Source organism: Vicia villosa, linkage group LG3, assembly GCF_029867415.1.
Source record: "Vicia villosa cultivar HV-30 ecotype Madison, WI linkage group LG3, Vvil1.0, whole genome shotgun sequence".
NCBI lineage: Eukaryota > Viridiplantae > Streptophyta > Magnoliopsida > Fabales > Fabaceae > Vicia > Vicia villosa.
Window position 1 is genome coordinate 63814117 of NC_081182.1, and position 25284 is coordinate 63839400.

General features: G+C 35.3%; 2 protein-coding genes across 2 annotated transcripts; both read right to left on the reverse strand.

The window, feature by feature from the left end:
• Positions 1-357: 357 nt before the first annotated feature.
• Positions 358-8051, reverse strand: LOC131661684 (uncharacterized). Its single transcript, XM_058931291.1, has 10 exons — positions 7721-8051; positions 7462-7618; positions 7199-7373; positions 6573-6688; positions 5115-5174; positions 4715-4865; positions 3760-3826; positions 2922-2993; positions 1715-1780; positions 358-543 (listed from the first exon to the last, which is right to left on the reverse strand). The coding sequence occupies exons 1-10, from the start codon at positions 7919-7921 to the stop codon at positions 409-411; spliced, it is 1200 nt and encodes a 399-aa protein (XP_058787274.1). The 5' UTR covers positions 7922-8051; the 3' UTR covers positions 358-408.
• Positions 8052-14884: 6833 nt separating this feature from the next.
• Positions 14885-20651, reverse strand: LOC131661685 (probable plastidic glucose transporter 1). The gene is made up of 11 exons (XM_058931292.1): positions 20205-20651; positions 19903-20103; positions 19416-19515; positions 19107-19219; positions 16906-16999; positions 16673-16829; positions 16255-16401; positions 16091-16164; positions 15865-15953; positions 15520-15634; positions 14885-15391 (listed from the first exon to the last, which is right to left on the reverse strand). Exons 1-11 carry the CDS (start codon positions 20534-20536, stop codon positions 15209-15211), a joined length of 1605 nt encoding a protein of 534 aa, XP_058787275.1. The 5' UTR covers positions 20537-20651; the 3' UTR covers positions 14885-15208.
• Between the last annotated feature and the right edge of the window lie 4633 nt (positions 20652-25284).

Sequence of the window (25284 nt, forward strand, 5' to 3'; positions counted from 1 at the left end):
GTAACCTAGTGAAACTTAAAACCTATGGCTGAAAATAGGAAAGTTGTTGGCATCAAAATCATATCATAAAACCCTTTGTATGGTTAGAATAATATAGACTTAATAATCTTTGATGCAAAATTGTCACATGAAGAATAGAAACTGATGGTTTACATGTGCACACTAAGATCGAAACATTGCTAAGCATTGAAACTATAACTTTATTAAGTTGTTTTCTTGTTCTCTCGGTCGGGAAGATTAGTTGGATTCAAGATTCGCTTATTTGGATTTGAAAACCTAGCGAAATGGCTTTTCAGTTAAACTATACTTTGATATAAACAAATTAGAATATAACAAATGAATCACTCACACAGCATATTAACCGCTAACCCAACACAATACACCAATCAAATCAGATCTCAACTCATATCATTCCGTCTCCTTGTCGGGTCCTATGTACATGGTAAAAAATACAGAGACAACAATAAGTAAAATTCCAATCAGATGATCCAAAGCTGGACTCACTAATGTCAATGCAACTCTCCAAAATTGGTTTAGTCCTGCCTGAAACAATTGAAACATAGGTTCATATCAGTCCCAAGGAATATTATGTAAATTCAAGTGCCATCGAAAATATATAAAACTCCAAAAAAAGGAAGTAATAATCAGTTAATTGCTTAGCAACACTGGTGCATGCAAGTAGATAAAAAGACCCATCGTTCCAACATGTTTAACCAGGAAGAGACCAAATACAGAAAACACTGCAACATACAAAATAGAATAAGTCACTAATAACCACAACGTAGGAAGAATTACTAAGGGTTATGTTGATAAAAAATATTGGCCATTATCCAAAAAAAAACTCATTTTTAACATTGTCACGGAAAAACTACCAAAGGGATGCCAACTAGAACTTTTCATGGTTATCTTTCTACTATCCATGTGAGGGGTTTTCTAAGACTTCAAGTCTTCTTTACAGTTTAGAAATGTCCAAAGCACATCAGAAACCCCAATAAGGAGGGTTGATCATATAGAGAATAGTCAATTTGTTAAAGTTCTGGAGACCAATAAACTCAGACTCTAGGGTGAATTACTGTTGAACTCAATAGCATCTTTGATCCTTGTAGCCGGGCCTACCTTTTGTTATCATAATCTGGCAAATGAGAATATGTTGGATTTTTTTTTAAGTGGTGATTAGACGGAATTGAAACAATTTAATCCCGTGGGGAGACTAAAAAATGTACAATTTTAAATCAAGGTCTCTCCATCAGCCCTGACTACGAAAAGTACACAATAGAGTAGTGCACTTCTTACAACATCTTCCTACATGTTATTCATCTCTGGCAACATCGTAATCTGGTAATTCTTGATTAGTTATCTAGTGCACACTTTTTTGTTCTTTCCGATTCCGCAAATGGCACACAAAATTACAGGTCTAGATTGATCACAGAAAGCCAGTATATTTTACTTGAAATTGAGACAAATCTAGGATGTGGTTGACTGGTTCATTTCAGCTTGTCTAAAATTGTCTTTTGGTTGCTTCATAATCTATGTCTTGAATTCGTAAAAGTGTGCTAAGTTAAGTACTTTGTGTAAATACATGGTAGTGACAGAATGCAAACATTGCAGTCGATTTCCCAACTAGTTATAGTATCAAACACATTGAAACTAAGTTGTCAAAACTGAAAAGACAAACGATTAGAGAACATGCATGAAAGCTGTACAGTGAGAATACCTCCATGTACTGAACGTTGGCAACTTTACCCATCCTCTCAAGTTGTAGTCCTCGTGCTAACAAGACCTGTAACAGATTGATGTATAATACTATAACATGTTAAAGTATGTTTCATCAACAGAGAAAAACAATGGTGGTAAGCTAGAATACAGAGATGCAATAAGGCATTTTCCTATGAGTGCGGCATTACTGAGTTAGTCTCATTGGCTTTTAACAGTAGTAATAATGGTATAATAGTAGTTGACCAAATTATAGTATGATTAGGAATTTTAGGTTATAACTTATAACAATACAGTAGATCAACCATATTTTCAGTTTATTAGAGCTAAAAACATTTTCTCTTTTCTGTTTTCTCTTAAATCAATAACTATGAGTAATATTAAAGCTCTATGGGACACCATAACTTGTCTGTGTCTGTGTTTCTGCATAATTGAGTTCATGGAACTTTTTGTGTAAGGTCACTTTTGTTTTCTCTTTATATTATTCTTTTAAAGAAATTTCTGTATTGTGTTTTTTTTCTTTTCAAAAGGAGAGAGAAAAAATCATCTAGGTCACCCATGTTTCAGTCAGGCAGCCAAACAAGGCCGGTAACTTGTATTTTGGATCACATCATTGCACATATGCCAATACAAAACTATTGCTCAGAGAAGTGTTTTATTTCTCTTTCCAATTTCACTACCTAACCACTATAATTTCAACAAGAAGGATGTGCCCATGATTCATTGTTATGAAACAGTCATGGAACCCTCTCAAGTGCTAAAATAAACTTGGTATGAAGCAAAGTTCGATAAAAATTACTGTTTCACAAGTCTCAGCCATAGGGTAGAAGAGAAAAGTTTTCAGAAGTGTTACAGTGTCAGTCACTGCATATTTGACTATAATGAGTAGAACCATATAGTAATTAAGAGCAAGATCAAGTTATTCAAAATACCCTATGGTACTCTGAATGGTATTGTTTTCTTTTTGTCCATCTTATTTTCTATTATTTGGCTAGGTGTTAAAGGTTACCTAGTGTAGATCCGGAATGGGTTCTTGTCATGGTTGGTGCTTTATTGCACCAGGTTACCTTTTTTGGGTATCATTGTTTAAGTAAAACTCATATAGTCCTCATTTCAACTACAACATTTAACTATATTAATTGTCCATACCATGACTATCAATTTCTACAAAAAAACTGAAAGCGATGATAATCAACTTAGAGGTGCACCTCAGCAAAGAAGGCCAGAACACCAAGTACAAGCATAAGCAAAATTGACTCTACTCTTGGTAGCACAAAATCCTGTACAAAGAAGACAGAGTGTGTTATCTTCATAGATATGACATGGATATGGACTACTCCTTAATAGCATTTGTAAAAGATATAAAACGCTAATTAAAAATACTTAGACAACCAACGTCTGATATCTTACAGGTGCATTCCAAATTTTCCATAGATATGACACAGTCACAGAATATCCTTATTAGCATTTGTAAAAGATATAAAATGCTAATAAACTCAAAGCAAACGTATGATATCTTACTGGATCATGTCTTGCAAGAAACGGTTATTTATAAAACTATTAAAGAAATAACCCCTTGTACAATTATGTTTAGAGATGAACTCACTGAAGAAAGCAAGTTTGATACAACAAGCAGAAGTTGTAAAGACTAAAGCCTAAGCTGCTGAAAATCCAGAATTTATGAAATCAGTATAGGCATCAAAGGAATGTCTGACTATAGTAGCTATGGTTGTAAGCAGAGTACGAAGGAAGAGGTTGCTTTAGATTAATCCTTCAATTCAAAAAGTAGAGGTTTATTTTGGGAATTACAATAGTCAGTAACAGAATTTCCTAGGTATATCCCTATCACCACTTTATTTATAAATTTGTGAAAACATGATGCCAAAACAAAAATGAAATGTTTTCTAAAATCAAACAAACCGAAAAACTTTTGCTTGCTTTCATATATAGAGGGTTATGTCCATAGATCAACATTAACACTTTTTTCTTGAGACACCAACCAGTAATTGAAAAAAGCAAATTCAATCATTCCAAGCATAAACTTACCTCAAAGATGTAAGTGCATAATCCCATTGCAGGACTAGCCAGTATGCCAAAAGAAAAGACAGTCAACCTGCAATAAAACATAAACTCATAAAACTAAAAAAATATATTTGCATCTCTAAAATATACTCAGAAGAAATTATAGATTCTCAGAATTTGGATTGGGGCTAAGTATGAAGCACGGACACCCCGAACATGACACCGACACCGAGACGGCAACACCAATAATAATTTGAAAAATGAATAAAATAAAGGTAATCAAAAGTGTCGGTGTCTGACACGGACACGGCATTTCTCAAAGGTGTCGGTGTTAACTCATCCATACAAAACCGGCTTGTAAGGTGAGGAATAAATACACCCCTTCAAGCCCAACACAATGAAGGTATTGGAGGCAGCAATAAATGCAAGTCAAATGCCATAATTTAGGTGACTAGGGGCGTACCGCAATGAAGGCGGAAATTCCAGCACACCCCCTCACGCTCAGACCTCAATGAAGCCGAAGTGTGGACGTTGATGGGAAGCCCAACAAGTGATCTAGGATAGGCTCTGATAATATGTTAGAATCTCAATATATATAATATTCAAATTCTAACATATTATTTAGCTACTATTTCACATGTCTTCTCTAAGTTTTATGAATATTTGATTCTCTAGTTACAGTAAATATTTTGCAACGACTAGAACTCTGCATTTTTATGTACTAAAATGGAAAGCTCAAAATCTGTGCTGACATCCCAGTTACTTCAGTATAAGCCCAGTATTACAGATAAACGGATTGCAAATTTGCAACAGGGAGAAATTTTAAAACAAAAAGATGGAAAATATTTTGTAGACTTACATATTCTTAGATTTTAACAATTAAATTAAGTATACATAAATAGAAATAGACAAAACATAAACCAGGGTCTATAAGTTTGAGCAACGGAGCATATGAGTACAAACAACTGTATAATCTTACAATGGTTGATCAGATGCTTTAGCTCCAGCCTTTATAAGGCAATAACTAGTTCCACCAATTATTGATGAAAAGATGCCCACTAGGATTTCAAATATATGATGACTTGGCTTAGCATTTGCATTGCTTACTTCCGCAACTTTGACTACCTGTTCTGGAAAATCCACATTCCGAAATTAGGAAATGTAGTTAAAGTATATCAACTATTCTTCTGAAACCTATATAATGCAGCTTATATGCCTAGAAATCTTTTAGAGGCAAAAATAGAAAACGGGACCACTTAAAACCGTGTGTTCTTTATATTAAATCATATAAGCCTATTATAAATTAAAAGGAAAAAACAACCGGTAAATTATAGAAATGATATTGCACTTATAAGAATATGAGAGGGAAACTACTATACCTTGAGTAGCAAGCATTTCTCGGAAAAAGAAGAGCACGCCGAAGAAACTACAAGCAAGACCTACAAAATATGCAACATTAACTGAATTGATCAATGCATGCAAATTGTAATTAATGATGAATACAGTTTTTTATAGTTATTAAATTAATTCTTCTACTACGTAGAATATGGAACTTAGGTTTGTAATTCAGGAATTATGATTTAACTTTTAAGAATATTAAGTTTAGTTATTTCTTGTTTGGGTTGTATATTTTATTCTAGTTGATTTAGGATCATATTTCCTAATGTATCTTAGCATTGCTTTAATTTTAAGTTCAACATTCTTGTCCGGGAAGTATAAGGTTTACTTGGGTTACTTATACAAGGTTTAGTATGCCAATAGAGTTCAGTTATGAATGAAACCGCTTAGTATTTTTAAGTGTTGAGTTTTCAATATTAAGACAAACAACAACAACAACAACAACAACAACAACCAAGTTTTATCCCACTAAGTGGCGTCCGCTACACGGATCAAACTATGCCATAATGTTATTTCAAAAATCATGTTTCTATCCAACTCCGTTTTAGTATCTCTTATGATTTTTCTAAGACTTCCCATGCCTCTAGTTGTTTGACTACCCTCCATCTGATCTACTCTTCTTACTACAGAATCCACCTAAGTGAGTCTACTTTCCACCATAATTTTCTCTACGGGTGCTACCCCAATACTCTTTAATATTGTCACTTCTAATCTTATTACGTATAATTTTATCACACATCGAATACAACATCCTCGTCTTTGTCAGTGTTGTCGATGTCGGAGAGCCAAAATGCCACCATATAAGGCGCTTTGCGGCGCTGTTATAAAGGGATTATGGGGGGAAAACCCCACAAAATCGGTCGATATTTACAATTGTGGCGAGTCAAAAGTCGCCAAGTATATCTGCTATAGCGGATATTTGATAACACCGATCTCTGCTACACTTTTTTTATTTTCGTGTTGGTTATTTGCTGCCCAACATTCCATCCCATACAGCATCGTTAGTCTTAAAGTTGTCTGATTAAATATTCCCTTTAGTTTGAGCAGTACTTTCGTGTCCCATAAACTCCCAAGGCCCTCCTCCATTTCCACCACTCAATTTGAATTCGATGGTTTACATCTCCTTCTATTTATTTATTCATCGTTTTGTACTATGAATCTAAGATATTTAAACCGAATAACCTATGGTATGATATGCTCACCAACTTTAACCTCTAGGTTAAAAACACTTTTCCTTTTGTTAAACTTGCATTTCATATACTCCGTCTTACTTCTTAAGGAGCGAAAGCCATACACTTAAATGGAAGTTACAATTGATAGAATAACATCCCACAATACTTCAGCTTTCTAGATTGGATAAAATAGGATTGAAGATTCTCATTAGTCCATCATAGTTTTATAATAACAGATAGCTTACAAACAAAACTATGAAATCTTACTTGCAATATCTGCAATTTTCAATTTCTCACGCAAAAAGAACCGTGCCATTACTGAAGCCATAATTGGAGTTGTTGAATTCAACACAATAGCCTGAGAGAAAGGCAACCTCTGAAAGCTGAAAAAGAACAGATTTCTTTTATAAAAATGTTTGGGAACAAAAGACTGCAAAGGATAAATGAGTTGCACATAAACTCAGGTTACTAAGCAAATTGTTGATTATGTCAAATTATGAACCAAGGTTTCAACTTAATACAAAGAATACTGTAATTTGTATGTAAGTAATAGAATTCTTGTCAGCAGAGTTAGTTCCATATTGAAAAAAATAAAAGATTATAAATTACTAAACCTCTTTTTTAACAATTTCTTAGTTACACAAAAATGCAATGTTATCGCACATCTAAAACCTTAATTTAATATTAGACCAGCAAGTAGTAACTAGTGCAGAAAAAGACTATCAACATTTAAGAACAACGAAATCCAGTAATATCCTAAAACAAATACTTTGCAAACATACAGAGATAAATCGTGAAGGGACAAGGTCAACTAGAGAAAATACAATTCGAAACTGACAAATTACGTGCTGAAAAGATTGGATATTGAAGCAAAACACTCAAAAACTACTTACCAATATACAAAACTTGACATTGATATACAACCAGTAAGGGCCCTTAAAAGTAAAATGATTCTAACATTGGATGCTCCAAAGAGTGGTTGTTCACTCCTTCTCAACCACAAATATGACAGTATCAAAATAATCGTACATCTTGTAAAAGCAGTCTCAAACAAAGGAATAGCCTGAACTGCCAAGTCAAAAATGTAATTGCGAAAATCAAAATAAGGAAATGACATATTACATATTATGCAGAATAAATAACAGAAGATCATTACCAGAAAAAAGATTGGAAAGAACTCCCATAAGAAAATAAACAATGGATGACAAAGCCATGCAGAGTAAACCAGAATATCTGGAGCCATTCCATATCCACAATATACACTGAGTGAAAGGAGATGATGACTCAGACTCAAGTAATCTCGTTACTTCATCCTACATCCAAATACATGAATAATTGAAGTTTATGATATTAATTGAATATAATTAACATATGAATTGAAGTTTTATATAGAAATGAATAGAAATGAAAGATACTCTGGGTTTTCTTCTAGGGTAAGAAGCGGTGAAGATGTTGATCTTCGGTCTATCTGTGTGGGAGAGAAGAGGGGCAATTTGGGTATCGACATTATCGCGAGAGTCGTCGGAGGAAGACGGTGGTGGTGGCGGTGGTTGTGATGCGTCGTGAACGATGAGTTCGAGGACGTGATCTGTAGCGTTGGATTCGGAAGATGTCATGGTTTCATTCAGATTTGGAAAAGTGGAATGAGAGAAGGACTGACTGAGAAAGAGGACCTAATTAGCAGCCTGCCATGTCGTTTCTCTTTCTTTTTTTCTAAGCAATAATTTTAAGTCAAATTAAGTTTTTTTTTTTCTTTCTTAAAATGATTTAATTTCTTTGGAGGGCTCGGAAATCATTTCTTATTCAAACAGAAATTGTCTAATCTTTTGTATCAAATTTTTTTTGTCTTATCTTGAAATTAATTAATTTTTGTATCAAAAACAATTAAAAATTTATCCTCCTTCATTCTTCACTTTTCATCTTCTCAAATTCTTAAACTATCTCAATTCAAAAATCAAACTTCCACCAAAATTGTGTTTTTTCTCTCGAGTTCAGTTGTTAACGTCAACATCAACTATCAATACATTTCAACAACTTCAAAACTCAATTTAATCGGTAAGTTTTCTAGTTATTTTAGAGCATTTTCCGTAATAGAGTTTGAGTATATTTTTAGGTGTTTAAACATTAGTTACTTTTAGAAACATACTTTAGAGACAATCTATGTATTGTTTGATGTGTAAAACGGATGATCAGGGGTGAAAATTGATTTTTCCAACTATGTGAACAGTTACTTACGCCATTTTTGTGTTTCTGAAGTTGCAGAACATTTCGTAGATGCACCTACGGAACATATGAAACGTTTGGTCGTTCTATAGATGCGCCTACGGAACAAACCCGGTTATTTAAAATGTTAGCTAGTTCTGCAGATACATCTACGGAAGATTTCCGTATATGCATCTACGGAGGTAAATTTGTTTTTCTTTTCTTTTTAATTACCAAATTCTATCTAACTCAATTTTATTTGTAATATAATATAGATATTATGGTCGACTATCCAGACTGCATTATATTTGGGAGGACTGAACAACATGCCTGCAGGATGCAGATGTTGTCACAAGTGACTGATGGAGCCTCCGTTCTAGCGGATGCACCTGATACGTCCGTTGCAGCAGAGTTACCTGTTACATCTGCTACAACTGAGGGACCTTCCAGTTATACTACCTCATTCCGGAGGCGTCGGGATGATGGTGAGGGTTCCTCACAGACGCCTTTCGTCCGACAACATCACCGGGGAGCTTCTTTTACTCATGTGCCACCTCTGGCCGATGCTGGATCTCCGATGCTACCTTCTGAGCTGCACGAGGAGGCTGATGCGGCTGAGGCGCCTGTCGTCTATCCAGGGGGTCCTTAAGATTTATCCCTGCTGACAGGATATGCAGATCATTCAGCCAGACATATCTAGGCCGAAGAGGTAAAATTTATTAGACTTATTGCATATTACTTTTTTGTCCTAAATTTTTTATTTTTTATTTTTAACTTTGCATGTTATTAACAGTGTTTTCTTTGGAAATTTTCAGGATAGGGATTCACAGAAGTTCTACAACCACGGTCGGAAAATTGCCTCTCTCGCGCAGCCTACTGAGATGTGGTTACAGGATGTCCTTGCAGCTTCTGGGCGGAAGGACCTGTGTCAGATTGGGTACCACTCGATACATAATGGGATGCTGATGGCAAATGTAGAGAGGTGACACCCAGAGACTTCGTCATTCCATCTGCCACATGGTGAGATTACCATCACATTTGACGACATCACCTGCCTCCTGCATCTACCTATCAACGGAACCCTTCTTGGTCACGGTAGGCTGACCAAGGAGGAAGTGAGGGAGGTTTTTATTGCTTAGCTCGGGGCTGATCCAGAGAACGCGCTGGAGGAGGTGGAGAGGACCCGGGACGCGCACGCGAGGTTTTCCTTCTTGACGCGACAGTACGTGGCCGAGCTCCTTGCAGCACATCAGGCTGCTGGTGACCTAGTAGAGGAGGACATACGCAGGCAACGGGTGTTGAGGTGTTACTTCTTATTTTGGTTAGGCACTCAGTTGTTCATGGACACCAACTCATTGTACACAAATGTCGTTTACCTGAGGTAATTATCGAATACCGCACATATCCATGAGTACAGCTAGGGAGCAGCTACACTGGCGTACAACTACCATAGACTCTGAGAGGGATGCCTGTGGAAGGCGAGGGTTGTGGCTGGCAGCTGTTTCCTCTTAGTGGTAACAATCTTATATTATTCTATTTTTTCTCAAAGTTATTCATTATATATTTCTGATAATGTTTGATCCCCGTGTTTTTTTTCAAGGTTGGATATTACAACACTTCCCATGATCATTGGCTGGGGAGAGGTGACTGGCTACACTAAGACCATGTCGCGTGTTAGTGCCTTCATCCCCCTCGGAGGGAACCAGGTACCAGAGTCTTACATGCACGCTCTTGAATGCATGGCTGCAAAGGACATTTGATACGAATGTTATGCTGCTCACTGAAAAAGGTTGTGTGGGATGATTTTCCCTATATTATGGATGGTTGGCTGCCAGTTCGACCATCACAGTTCGTTATCTTCCGGAGCGCGTCATGCGGAAGTTCAGATATTGTCAGACGATACCTCGCGACCCTCTTGTCTCCGCTCCTATCTTGATGACCAATCGGCAGATAGATGAGGTCTTTGCAGACTAGGAGCATCGCATAGTTCCTGATGAGGCTCGGGCGACCAGATCAGAGAGAGATGGAGCTGTAACACCCTATTTTCCCCATCGATAATTTAATAAAAATCATAGTAATAAAAAAATTTAAATCAACTTCAAATAGGATGTCTTATCTTCAACATCATACAATTTGCTCAAACATTTCACAAATGGATACATAACACAACTATTCGGATGAACCGACATAGCAATCATCATGGTGTTCAACTTTACTTTATTGATGCAACGAAAAATAAATCATCATGTAATAGTCATCATGTCCAACAACTTAAAAACCAACATCACAACAAATAAAAAGAGAGTTTATAATGCTCTCACAATCTTTCAAAAACAACTCATAACATAATGGCAAAACAAGCGTTCATCCCCCGTGTTACGTATCAGAGCAAGACCCGACTCAATCTACGAAATACTAGGTGCCACTCCATACCTCAAGCAACTCTAATCCTTGTCACATGCACGTTACCCACGCAGAGGCAACATTCAAATAGAAGGGATGAGATATCATAATAATATAAACGAAAGTATGATAATAAGTAGATAAATTGTACATGCATAATTATACCATTCATCTTTCACGCATCAACATCGATCAACAATACACAATATTTGCAACAAGTATTCATACAATTCACATCTTATTTTCCGACAACATCATGAATGACATGAGACCAACTTCACTAACTCTATGCATGTGGTACCATAACACATCACTTTTTGCCATATAAAGCCACGTCGCTATTTGTCATTTAGGCCACATCGCTATTTTCCATTTAGGCCATCATCATCATGAATGCATGTGACACCGACATGCAACAACATAGAATGCAATAACAAAGCATAAGCCTTCAATAATTATGTCATTCCAGGCCATCATCATCATCATGAAATCAATATCAAATATGCAACATCAACAATATGCACATTAACTGCTACCATAATCAGTGCATTCCACCAATAACGGCCACCACACACATCAAACACATGTCGAACCATACATCACAACAACCAACAACATAACAAGCAATTCATAAAGCATTTGCAACATTTCACAAAGTAATATATTTCGTCACATACAACCCGACACACACATCTTAATTATTCTGAAAAGTGTTCCATTCATTGTCATCAAAATTATAACCACATTACAGAATTTTTTTAGCTTTCCAACGACCCAAACGGCGCGTCATACGGACACCCGAGTCAAATGTTACAAGTTTTCAAAATTTTTACAAAACTACAAACACTGACGTAATACACCAATGCCACAATAACTTATTACACACCAATTAAATTTATTTCCAGAACCTGAAGCCATTTTTATTGAAAAGAATGTCGCGTTAGCTTTCTAACGCTTCGGACGGGGACCTAAACGGAGTTACGGTTTGAAAGTTATGAATTTTTGAACTAAAACATTTCCTGCGAGACTGCAGTAATCGATTACCACCCTCGAAATTAAAAAAAAAAATTAAAGCTTATAATCGATTACCACCCTCGAAATTTAAAAATTGATTTTTAAAGCTAGTAGTCAATTACCAATATGTGGTAATCGATTACCATAGAACCATGCCAAAAATATACATTTCAGTAATCGGTTACCAATATCTAATAATCGATTACCAGTGCAGAGAATTCAAAAAAACTGCGTTTCAGCACCCTAAATTCCTTCCAAACCCCAATTTCAACCCCATAAATAGGTTTCTCATTACCAATCATCAACACCACCCAATGTTTCTATGCATTCCATAACATCGATTACAAAGGATTCAACATAAGATCATCATCAACATTCATAATATCACATACACATCAAAAACTCAATTTCACACAAACATGAACATACAATTATACTAGTTATCTCTACCATAACCCACCATCATATAATCCCTTATAGTATTAGAACCCCACCCTTACCTCAATGTTCTTGCAAAAACCTCAACCTTAAGATTGAGACGAATCAATGGTCATGATGAGGAGTAAGTTTTGATAACTTACTCATGAAGTAAGAATATCCCTCTCTCTCTCTCTCTCTCTCTCTCTCTCTCTCTCTCTCTCTCTCTCTCTCTCTCTCTCTCTCTCTCTCTCTCTCTCTCTCTCTCTCTCTCTCTCTCTCTCTCTCTCTCTCTCTCTCTCTCTCTCTCTCTCTCTCTCTCTATATATATATATATATATATATATATATATATATATATATATATATATTATGTATTTTGTTGTGGGTTCGGATTTTGGTGAAAAAATCTGAACCCAACGGATGTGGGCGTGAGTGTTATTTTACCACTCGAATAGCCTTTGAGTGGAGATTTCGGGTGCGAATTTGAGTAGTGTGAAACCTGCGTCCGACTCTACCTACTAAGTGGTCAATGCGAAATGATGGAGATGAATAAAGAAAATGAGAGGGTAAACGATATAAAAACTTCAACATAACACACAAAAAATGTTGCAAAGCAATAATTGAGTTGAAAGTAGCAAAGAATTTTAAGAAGTTGTCGAAAAATATGTGCAATGTTATAATTGTCAAAAGTGGTCATTATGCAAGGAAGTGTTGCTCACATGATAAAAGTGATAAAGAAAAATCCTAGCTTGCACAAGCATATAGCAGTGACTCAAAATATGTTCTTTTAACAGCCAAAACAAGACTAGATCAAGATAAATCTAGTTTGTGGTATCTTGATAGAGAGTGCAACAAACATATGATTATGAACAAAATATAGTTTCTGAAACTTGGTGATTATGTAAAAAGGAATATTAGATTTGCAGATAACAGCCAATTAGTGCAAGAATAGATTGGAGTTGTGCTTATTATAAGCAAGATTGCCAAGATCAATTATCTAATAAGCTTAGGAAGAACTATTCAATGAAGCTGGTGAATAAAGCACTGGAGGATTATGATGAAGATGTGACACTGATCTTAAAGGCACATTTATCAAGTAACATGACCTTTAAAATTGATATCAATGTTCTTGACTATCAATGCTTTGCCTTAACAAGAGTTTCAACAATGAACTTGATATGACACAAGAGGTACAATCACCTGGATTTCAAGAGCCTGAGTATGCTTAACATATAGATAATGGTGTATGTATTTCTCTAGATCAAAACACAAAATGAAATGTGTGAATGATGTTTTGCATCAAAACTAGCTATGAGGTCATTCAGATGCAACTTGTCAATGAAGTTAAAGACGAAATTGAAGATGGTATGCTCATATGTGTATGCCCTTTTTGAAACAAAAGTAATGAGAGTTAACAATTATTTCTTTAATTTCACAGTTGAGTACACCTATACATGTGACTTTTTGAGAGAGAAAAAACACATCTTCACAATTTTCAAGAGATTCAAGTTACATGTTGAAAAATAAAGTGAAGGTGATATTTCTATGTAATTTTCACAACTTTGTTATAAAAAAGGATAGAACATGAAGCCATTGCACCATATACACCACAACACAATAGCATGGCGTAAAGAAAGAATAAAAGAATTCAAATTCGTTGAAAGTATTGGAACTAGAAGGAAACGTCTTTCGTGCACTTGATGGTGTTGAGAAAGCAACCCAAGCCAGTGGAAAGACTAGGATCCATCAGACAAGAGAAAGACAAGCCAATATGATTCTACATCGAGAGGTTCAACGTAGAAGCGATATTAGTCAATGGCGCCAACGATGAGTGGAAGGACTACTTGTTAAGTCTAGGACTTCCACTAAAGTCCACATTTGTCGAAAGTATTGAAATCAAGGCCCCTAAAACCTTCAACAATTTGGATGAGCTTTGCAAATAAGGGAAAGACAAACCATTAAGAAGAAGGGAGAATGTAATGTATTCATCTTTTAGGAAAGGAGAGTGCCATTTTTTCTAATAGTTTTGTCGAAGAAAGGATGTAAGTGTATATTTTATTCACCTTTAAGTAGCGTCCAATTGCATGCGAATGGATTTTAAACCGCAACATTCTACTTATTCTCATTTAAGGGGTGAAAACAATGTAATATGAACATCTCTCGGTGGAGAAAAATGTAATATATTTTGTATAAGAGGAGAGAAGAGTATATTTTAACACAAAAGAGAAAGGTAATATAATATCGTATCTCTCGGAAGAGAGAAGTGTAATATATTTTACATAAGAGGGGAGATGAGAGTGTATATTTTAACACGAGGGAAAGATAGTGTAATATGAGTATTTCTCGGAAGAGGGAAGTATAATTTACTGTGAAATGTTTTTAACACCTTGCATAACAGAAGTTTGATATCTCTCTCTCTCTCTCTCGGGACTTTCTCACCGATCCATTTCACTCATAGCAAACATTGAGATAGAGAAAGTGTTCAAGAGCTTATAAAGGAAAGGAAAAGAAAAAGGAGTACTTGGAAAGAAAAAAGGAAGTTGAATCAATATCGTTTTTAACATAAACCAAAAATAGTAGTTTTTTACACAGGAAAAACAACAACAATGCTACATATAATTTACACAAGGTAGGAAATCTATTCAAGAATCAAAATCATATGATACATTGAATGGAAGAAAATAGCCAAGGTTGCAGAGATGCAAACTCATTTTGCTTTTTAGCATATTGCATTACTGAGGATTCCAGCCTGAATGGAGTCTCCTACATCCTGTTATTTTGATTGGTTATGATCTTGTTGATGCTTAACCAAACAGTTCTATAAGCAATGCATGAATTGGTATATCGTAACATTTATCACTGGCTCAAGCTTTCGGGTTTAAGGACCGTTCAATTTCTTCAAGAGATCGCCCCTTAGTTTCTACCAAGAAGTAATTGGCAAATGCCGCGGCTAACAGGGAAACTGCTCCGAAGCTAGCATATACCGGTGCAACTCCAAATTTTTCCACCAACTCAAGGAAGAATAATCCCACCACAAAGTTGCAAACCTTTATGTAAAAGATAAAAATTAAAATCGTTAGACTGAAAAATTCCATCACAAGTAACAGATGTTAAATGACACATAAAAAGAGATTTTCATAGAGGAAAAATCACTGAAGATGCTTAAAATCCCCACCCAATGTGTAGAGAAACTGAACCCCATGATCTTCCCTCGTGTCCTGGTGCTGCTAAGCTCTGGTATAATGATGCCAGTTACAGGGCCAGCTCCAATTGCAAAAGAGAATATATACCTATAACATTGTATAAAGAGAAATTGAATCATCCAAGTCCAGTTAATAGCCATGTTAATATACAAATGTATTAAAAAAATAAGCATTAAGAGAGAGCGAAAAAAGAGGAGGGGCATATCAATCTGCACAACAGCGCAAGCGTTAGCATTGTCACCTAAGTTACTTGAGGAAGAAGAGAAAGCACTTGCTCTTGCAGAAGCCTTGATGGCAATTAGCAAGTAAAAGCTTACATGATAGTTCCTAATATTGATAAGTTGTTGCTGAGTTGCTCATCCAAGGGAAAGATGACAGCATAGACCACAAGAAACATTGAAATCGCCTACAAAGAAGCAAAAATGAAAATCATGATTTACCAAGGAATAAGATCTAAACAAATTCAGTGTGTGCCTGTGCATGCATGATACTGTTGTTTACATATAGAGAGAAAGAAATTATGGACACCTTGTACAAACTCACCATTCCTAAATAGCTCCCTATAATAAGTTTTTGCCTCCCTTCCTTATCGATTAAGTATAAAGCACAAAGTGCACCTGAAGGAAAGAACCAGTTCACAGCAATCAGGATCTGAGTTCAAGATGAAACTTATATTGAGATAAATAAATGTAAGGCATACTGCAAACCTGCAAAGTTTGTAAGTCCGACAAACAAGCTTGCTAGGGCACTGCTTTGAATTCCGACATCATGAAAGGTCAATGATGAAAAATAAAGAACTGCATTTATGCCTGCAAACTGCTGAAGTACAAAAAGAGCACCTCCAATGAAGGCAACTGTAAACACAGAAGAAAGCCCGTTATGGATTGTTTGCTTCGTGTGGCATGTAGGTAATAATTAAGAGTATGTGCGTGTTTATGAAAAATAAAATATATATTTTATGATGTTAAATTCAATCCTAAGTCCTAACTTCAGCAGAAACCATCCCTTTAATGTGCTTATATTTCTGCTGACCTAAATTTTCAATCTATGAAGATAGGGAAAAGAAAAAATTTCAATGTACAGAATGTTGTCTCAAAGTAATAGCCAAAAGCACCTTGATACAACCTCTAGAATGTGGCTGCTCCAAGATCTCTGACCATCTGCTGTCCAAATCACTGCCATCATTCTTGCTGACAGATTGAAACTCTTCAATTGCACCCTCAACTTCAGATGCTCCCCAAAGATCCCGTATAACTTTTTTCGCATCATTTATTCTCCCAGCCTAAGTAGAAATGTTAAAGCTTTTGAAACAGTGGAAAAGCAGAGAGATAAGATAAGGAAACAATGAAGTCATATACCTTGCATAGCCAGCGTGGGCTATCAACAGCAAATTGCATACCCAGACCAACAACAAAACCAGGGACGCTTGCAATATACAGCATTGTCCTCCACCTGAAAGTTGCTACCATTTAGCCCTTATTTGGAAAGTAATTTTCTGTTTTTAAAGAATAAAGAATAATGACATACAAATGATGAACGAATGAAAAGAAAAACAGACCCAACAATAATCCCATTTGGAATTGTATTATAAATGCAGATTTAGTTTTGGTGAACATTACAAAAGTATGTTCCTGTTGCATTAGATTCAAAGAGGATAAAGTATTGGAATCAAGGAGTGTCTTAAGGAAACATTGTTTTCTTAAAGCTTTCTTGAAAACTACAAAATAAGGTTGCATGCTGTTGCAGTGGCTCTATATATGATGTCAAATTCGGAATGACGGGAAGGATATGAGCCACATTCATGGCATTTCCATTTAAATCATTCAAAGAAAATTAACAGAGAGAGGATAAAAGACACTCATATGAGAAATTAAATAAGGAAAGAAATCATGAAATAACAATACTAAAAGATCAGCTAAGATAATCTAAAATATTCTTCTATTATGATATATTTTTCATATATTCTAAGCTCTATTACACAAAGAAAATTGCTATGTTTATATTAGTCACTAAAGATCATAGAATATCTTTCTTTACAAATTCCACATTAAGATATCTAAAACATTCGAATCAATTTAAAATCAATTTGTTAAGAGTACCACACCGGATCATATATGATCTGAACATGTCCTTATAAGTGGGGGCAACCCTCACCCTATAAGCCGGTTTTATAGGGTTGAGTTAGACCCAACCACATCTCTTAACACAATTTTACCCCTTTTTATTGTGACAAGCATAAAGAAAAGGCAAGAGGAAATATGAGAAATGATGGTGATTGGCAATGTATATTTTTTATTACACTCCCTTGCCATTGGCAAGCATATTCCTCCTATTTTCTTGTCCACCACACAAAATATAAACTGTAACTATTAAACAACTGCTTGAGAAAATGCTTAAAAGGCCAAAAATTAAGTGGCCCGGGAGCAATCCAATTAGGATTAATTGTTGCTCATTCAAAAATGCTACAGCTACAAATCAAATTTCCAGAAAGTGTATGTGTACTTTACAAAAATATTTAAGCCAAGTTACTCTATATGCTTTAAAACAGATAATTTCACTAGTGAGATTTGATGTCGTTAAAGAGTTCCACATCGGATGAGATGTGACGTAAAACTATGTCTATAAGCAGGGGCAATCGTCACCTTACAAGATGGTTCGTAAGATTGAGTTAGACTCAATCTAAAATTCTAAGATGGTATCAGAGTCTATCTAGGATCACTTGCTATCATGTTTTCGCTATCCTTCCACGCACCAAGCAAGTTTCCGCTATCGGACCACCCACCGTTTATATCCAAGCACTAATCCCTATAGTGTAGGAAGTGAGCAAGTGTACAGACCAAACAGGTTTTCGCCATCGGACCTAATAGTGTTAGGCGTGAGAGGGAAGTGAGCAAGTGTACAGACCAAACAGGTTTTCGCCATCGGACCTAATAGTATTAGGCGTGAGAGGGTGTGTTAAAAGAGTATATGGCAGATGAGATATGGTCTCAACTTACAAGTCGGTTTTGTAAGGTTGAGTTAGGTCCAATCTACAATACTAAGAAATATGTTACAACTTTTTACATCATAGCTCCTTCTCAGGTACAACAACAGTGCATCATAAATAAAAAGGCACTGATGAGTGTTTCAATTAATTTTTTGTAATGACAAATGTTAGTTGTTATTGTATTAGTGAGTGGTGTTGAACCCATGGACTCCTTATTATTCCAACCCTTATGTCCCTTCCCCAAACCACCAAATCACCTTATCACTTTGAAATGATTACATGTAAACCAAACATTGCAGCCGGATCACCACCAAAATAGAAGATGAAAAATACACAAACACGCATCTATTACAGCACATCAATAGACAATTTCGGAAAAAAACCTCCAGAAACCTATACAAACCATTTATAAAATAGATCTGTCACCCTTGTTGATCATTCATCATATTTATATTCCCAGTAAATCTATTTATTTACCTCAAAATACCTTAATACCATATAGCACAAGTAAAAATCTTAGTATTAAATGCTAATTCCACGAGTCTATGAGGAAGAAAATACAAAGAAACTCACCAGTGAGGATCATTCTCAGAAGGAATTCCAAGAGATAGTGATGCAATAATACCAAGACAAGTGCCAATTTGACATAAGGACCCTAGGGAACCCCTATATTTGGTCGGAGCAACCTACACACAAATGATAGTGAACAAACATGAGAAAAACTTGATGTTGTAGAATATAATTTCTTTCCTCAATCAACATGGGAGAACACCACTTAAGAAAAATATTACTTGGATTTGGCATCTTAGAAATCAGATATGTCAACTTATAATACTTGGGGAACAAGAATAAGAGTTAATCACAAAGTTAATCATTAAGTACCTCAGATATGTATATAGGAACAAGAACGGCATTCACACCTATACCAAGACCAACAAGAAACCTTCCCCAAAGTATCTCATCCAAGGAGTGGGCATTTGCACTGTCAGAAATTGGAAGAGATATGATAATAATATCCTTAACACATCAACTATTTGCAATCTTTGGGCAATACAAGCACTGATGATCAGCAAGAATGTAAAGCCAGTCCTGTTATAATCATAAATCATCTATGCATAACAGTAACACAATTCAGAACAAAAGGATAAAAATAGCATTTAGCAATACTACTGTAAAGAAACATTGTATGCTAAAACACTTCGACTTATTAGAAATAAATGAGTTGAGACATACAAGTTACCTAATAAAAGTTTAATTATTAGAAATGTTTGATGCTGAACAATCATTGACTATAGATGCGAAGGAGAAATAGATACAGATAATAACTCGGCTTAAAGGAAGAACAAGTTTCATTAATCATGTATTGTACCTTATTATGGCCCCAAGGATCAAGGGTATGGCATCAATCTGAAATGTGAGCCTACAACCAAGTTTATCAACCAAAGAACCAGTGCTTATACTCCCAATAAACGCGCCAGCAATAAATATACTAACAACAAGTCCCTCAATGAATGAGTTTCCCTGAAAACCAAGTTCCTGAGCAATTGAAACAATAGGACCATTCATGACCCTGCAAAATAAAAACAATCCAGTTTCAAACACTTCAGAAGAAGCTAGAAAATCAAAAACCAAATCGCCATGAAGTTCGAAAGAGGGTCTGGTCTAACTAACCCGATATGATAACCGAATGTGAAATTGGACATTGAAGCGATCAGAACGTGAGGAAAAGCGGGTAACCATCCAAGGTCCAGTTCTTCATTGCCGTTTTCATCCAATGGATGGTCTGTTACTTCGTCTGTAACATTAGTAATCTGTGAGTCGGGATTGTGATCCTTGATGGCTGAAACTCTGAGGTTAGGAAGACGAAAGGAGGAGTTGAGAGAGTAATGTTTGGTTTTGGTTTTGGTTTTGGCTTTGGGTTTTGGTTTGAAGAATGAAAAGAGTTTGGGGTTAGAGTGAGTGGAGATGATCGCTGAGGACACAAAATTAATGGTGTTCATCATTGAAAACTGAAAATGAAAAAAAAAAGTATAGTACTCTAATAAGCAGCAGCCTCAAGATTAGTTTGCTTTGCAGCATAGCACCCTCACTCAAGTTGTTCACGTCCACGTCAGTGTGCGTGTGTTTTATTGAACTGTCATTTATCGGCGGAAGAATCTAATTATCTTAATCAATTGCGTTCCAAAAATAATATTATCTTAATCAATTGCTTGTGAATCTCATTTGAAACCTAATGCGAGATGTCAATATCATTTCAATTTTATTCACAATTAACAATACTATTCTATTTTTTCTTAAAACAACTAGCAAGGTGGACTGGAGAGGCAAGAATAATGGTTTGATACTAGCTATTACTCGGACACCCGTGCTGTTGTCCGTGTGTATTATTCGTGGTGTAATATTTTTTGAACAATATAAAAAATGCAAAGTAAAAAAGTTTCATCAAATTACATATAAAATGGAAATTAACCCTTTTTAAAAAAAGTTTTACTAATAAGATATATAGGTTAAAGAGATTATAAAATTATAAGATAATAATTAATTAAATTAAAATAAATATTGTGTTGAAATTCACCCGTAAGATAAATAAATTATTAATTTTATTATAATTTATTTTGATAAACATATGAAAAACTTATGCACAGTATGTATACGAATACAGTGTTAGTGTTGTCTCAACTTATTATGAATAGTTTTAGCGATAAAATGCACATGAGTTGCATTATAAAATAAGAAAGGCTTAAATAGTCTTGTAGTCCCTGTAAGTTAGCGCGTTTTTGTGATTAGTCCCTAAATCTTTTTTTTCAAGTCAGAGTCTTTATATGTTAGGTTTGTGTTGCATTTAGTCTCTAACGTTAGTCTTCTGCTAAAAAAAGGGTGAGTTAGCAAACGACGCTGATGTGGAATGTCATTTATTTTTTATTTTGTTTAATATTGTGCAGACATGAATTCAATATGTTGGAGGATGATTTAAAGGAGGACTAAAAGAATAAAAAGACATCATTTTCTTCATCTTCTTCTTCAATATAATTTTGTGTAGGTTGTTGCGTTTTCCTTTTATGTATCATGGCAACATCATCTGTAGGGAATTGCTCGGAGTCTCAGATCCCAGTTTGTGGTTGCAATAGGGCAATGCGGATGTTCACCTCAAATTCAAGGGAAAACCCTAAACGAAGATTTTGGAAATGTGCAAATTCGGGTAAAATGTCAAGTTGAAACCTATTCTTGTGGGATGATGAACTTCAGCACAACATATCAAGTGAACCGAAAAATCCAATTGGTTGCAATTGCTCAGAAGTTGTAATGGAATTAAGTTCCATTATCAAAGAGTTTGAAGCTAGGAAAAAACAAAAGGAGAAATTGAAGTTGGAAAACGAAAGGAAGAAGGCCAATTTGTTTAGGATGTTGTTGATTTTATCATGAGTTTTATTCTTTGCTTACCAGAAATGGTAGTGAGAACCATGTTCATGGTGAATGTAATTTTTATGTTTTAGTCCCTATAAGATGTTTAGTTGTTAGATTCCATCCCTGAATTGGTCAATTAGTTATGAGTTTCGTCCCTCAAGTGTTTTAGCATTTTGTATTTGGTCCATATTTCATAACGGGTTGTTTGTATGTAATCTCTTAAGCTTAATGAAATGTTTCTATTTAATTCTGGTTTCTTATGTTTGCAAGTTAGTTATAGTTGAAATTTGCTTAATTTTGTAATACTTAAAGGATAAAACTGCTTCATATTATTAAAAGGCATAAGGTTGCAAATTACACACATTGTCTTGTAAAGTTGCCATGACTTGTCTTAGAACTACATAACTTGTCTTGTATCAAAATACATAACTTGTCTCAAAATACATAACTTGACAAAAGGCATAAACATAAATTGTCTCAAAATACACAAATTTGCCATAACTTGACTTAGAATACATAAGATAATATAATGCCATAAGGCCAAAATACACAAATGTCAAACTCATATTGTCTTCTTGTTCCTTGTTCTAGGACTTCTCCTCATTTCCAAGTTCCTTAAAACTTTAACTTTGGTACTCTTCTTCTTTTTTTGTAACAATTAGAACATTTAGAGGGTTGGTATTCAACTTAGAATAACATAAATCATAAGAAAAAGATCTTTCAAACTTTAGGTTTAGCACTTAACTGGTTTTAGACATGTAAGAGTAGAATAGCAAGGTTCAGGTTGAACATCATCTGGTATTGGGATAGGTGTAACACCCCATATTTTTTAATTTTAATTTAATCGGAAATTAAATTATTATTTAGTATTTTCGTTGAACTAATTGGAGAAATTATGGAATATTGGTCTTTGGGCCAAGTGTGGTAGTTAGTAATGAGGGGGTGTTAAGTTGTTGAGCCCATTACTAAATTATGTTATGTTTTCACAAAACAAGGAAATAAGAGGAAATTGAGAAATAGAAGAGGAAAACCTAAGAGGGAGAGAAGAAGAACTCATGGACAAGGCCATTTTCGTATGCATGGTACAACCTTCACAAAATGAGTCATAACTCTCTGCTCGTAGCTCCAAATCAGGTAATTCTTGAAGATTCGGATTCTACACAAAATTTTCTTTGATTTGATATATTAATTCATGTCAGGGAAGTTCTTGATGAGGGAGATAAGCGAGTTTGAAGATTAGAGATTCTTGCTCAATTTGAAGAAAAAAGGCTTACGGGTTTGATGGAGAAGAAGGGGAGAAGTCCAGATTCTTGGCTAAGTTAGGGGGGACTCTTCCGATTAACCTCTATTATCGGGTTGTAGATGATAGGATTAAGATTTGTATGGTATTGATCCAATAGAGAGGTATGTTCTAGGTTGGGGTTTTGACATTTAGGTTCAGTTTTATGAGTTATGTGTAATTACATGTTTTGATGATTGATGATGTTGGATGTGTTTGTTGATTGGTGATATAACATGTAATACTTGTAAATTGACTCTGATTTTCGTGTACAATCATAATGAATCGATTGGGTGGTGTTTGGGAATTAAGTTGCTGTCAAAAAGTGCTTTTTTTCTGTTGTATGTTGTTGTAATCGGTTACGGCGTTGTTTGTAACCGGTTACGGTTTGGAAAAATGAGGTTTTTGGGCTGGTTACGAGTTTGTAACCGGTTACGGTGTTGTTCGTAACCGGTTACGGTCAACCAAAAATAATAGCGAATAGAGTTACGTGAAGCGTAATCGGTTACGATATTTCTTGTAACCAGTTACACTGAAGTTGTTTTTGAATAATTGTTCTTCGTAACCCGTTATGCTTTTTTTGTAACTCGTTACGCTGTAGCTTTTGTGAAAAATATTTATTTTCAAAAATTCATATCTTTTAAACCGTAAGTCCGTTTTGGATGCCATTTTGGGCGTCGAGTCAATAATTAATTTCCTATCTAATAAAATAGATTAAAGAGTAGTAGCTCGATTTTATTTTAAAAACCCGGTATTTTTGGTGGTGAATTATACTTGTATGCTAAGTTGATGTTGTGTTCGGTGTGATGCAAGTATTACATGATTTTTGAATGATGTTAAAAATATGAATTCACTATTCAGTGTTATGTTGGTGAGTTGGTTTTGATGATGTTGTTCATCTTAATCGGTATTACTGTGGTGATAATATATTGAGGTGCTGAAAGTATATTATGTTGTGATGAATATCATTTGGTTGTGAATTGTTAACAATGATTATGAAATTATTTGGATTGATGTTGATGGTTAGCATGTCGTAGATGATGCATGCATTCATAATCATTCTGTTGGCTGATCCTTGACGATGGTGGATCAGTGGTAGCTAATTCCCATTGTGTGAAATCGGTGAGAGAGGTAGCCGTATCCTTGACGATGGTGGATCGGTGAGATGGGTTCGTCCCATATTGGTACCACATGAATATAGTTGCATTACATTAGGTGTGTGATTTGTTATAACATGAATGGAAGATTGTCCAATGTTATAATGTTGTGTGTTTGATCATCTGTTGAAATTGATGGACGCATGTGTAATCCGAATGTATTCGATGTTGGGTGAATATTATACTGTTGATGTTTTATCATTTATGAACTGATAATACTGTTTAATTGCGAATGAGACTCACCCTTATTGTTGATCATTTTCAGATTGAAGTGTAGCGGTGCTTGCTTTGGTGAGGATAGCTTGTAGGCTGTCTCGATAGTTTTAGAGTCGTGTCATGCTCTTGTCTTGTAAAACTGGGGAACGTTTGTTTTAGAGTTGGATAATAACTATTGTTTTGGTTTTGTTGTTGAATAATGTTGTTTATGCCTCGAACGTAGTAGGCGATGGTTTTCAAATATTCAACTGATGAAGTATTCCGCTGTGTTTTAAACATGTTTGAAATTGTTTATGTTCCTCAGGATAGCATGACAAATGTTTTATTTTATATGAAGTAATTTTAACGCTCTTAATTACATGTTTACTCTGAAAATATTATTTAATTTATCGGGGACTTAGAAGGGTGTTACAATAGGAGCAGATAAAATATAGTCAGGTTCAGTCTGAGTGGCTAGAGTAGGGACATTCTGATTTGATGCATCAAGGACAGTCTGAGTTGCTGCAGTAGGGTCAGTCAGAGTGGCAGTAGCAAGGTTTGGTTGAGTATGAGTAGCCTCAAATGTTGCTACAAGAGATGCAGCTAGCATTTTAAACTCAATGTCAACATCTGTTTGAGGCACATTTTCTTCAGGATGCTCAGATGCTTCACTTTGTTCTTGAGTTGGTTGGGTTTGAGGATGAGTTTCTTGAGT